This window comes from Mirounga leonina, unplaced genomic scaffold, assembly GCF_011800145.1.
Source record: "Mirounga leonina isolate KUSES-001 unplaced genomic scaffold, KU_Mleo_1.0 Mir_488, whole genome shotgun sequence".
Classification (NCBI taxonomy): domain Eukaryota; kingdom Metazoa; phylum Chordata; class Mammalia; order Carnivora; family Phocidae; genus Mirounga; species Mirounga leonina.
This window is the reverse complement of record NW_023270777.1, coordinates 9,360,533-9,360,893: the sequence shown is the minus strand read 5'-3', so window position 1 is coordinate 9,360,893 and position 361 is coordinate 9,360,533. Positions and strand designations below refer to the sequence as shown.

Here is a 361-nt window from a genome sequence, read left to right as displayed (position 1 = left end):
CAGGGGGCGCTGCACCCGCGGCCGCGACCCGGCCCGCCGCACCTGGCCGCCGCCGGGCTGCACATCACAGACCCAGCTCGCCCGCGCGCCTCGGGGCCTGCACCTGCCCGCTCCGTCCCACAGGCCTCCGCTCCCGACACCCGGAGCCCATTGGCACCTGCGGAGGCGCCTCCGTCGCCTCTGAATCCGAGGGCTTCTTCCGACCTTCCTGACCTGGGGAGTCCAGGGTCAGCCCTGATTTCACACCCGCACCCGGGCGGCCAGGCTGGGGTAACTTCGTCTCCAAGATGAGGGCAGTGCCTACCTTGCGGGAGGCATCGTGCACTGAAATGAACTAACGTGCCTAAATGGCCAGGCACCT

General features: G+C 69.8%; 1 protein-coding gene across 1 annotated transcript in view; it reads right to left on the bottom strand.

Moving 5' to 3' along the window:
• Positions 1 to 65, bottom strand: part of CENPV (centromere protein V) — a 14,103-nt gene extending 14,038 nt beyond the window's left edge. The window contains exon 1 of the mRNA XM_034989309.1: positions 43 to 65. Coding sequence (XP_034845200.1) covers positions 43 to 65 — 23 coding nt within the window. The remainder of the gene's footprint in view (positions 1 to 42) is intronic.
• Positions 66 to 361: the final 296 nt, after the last annotated feature.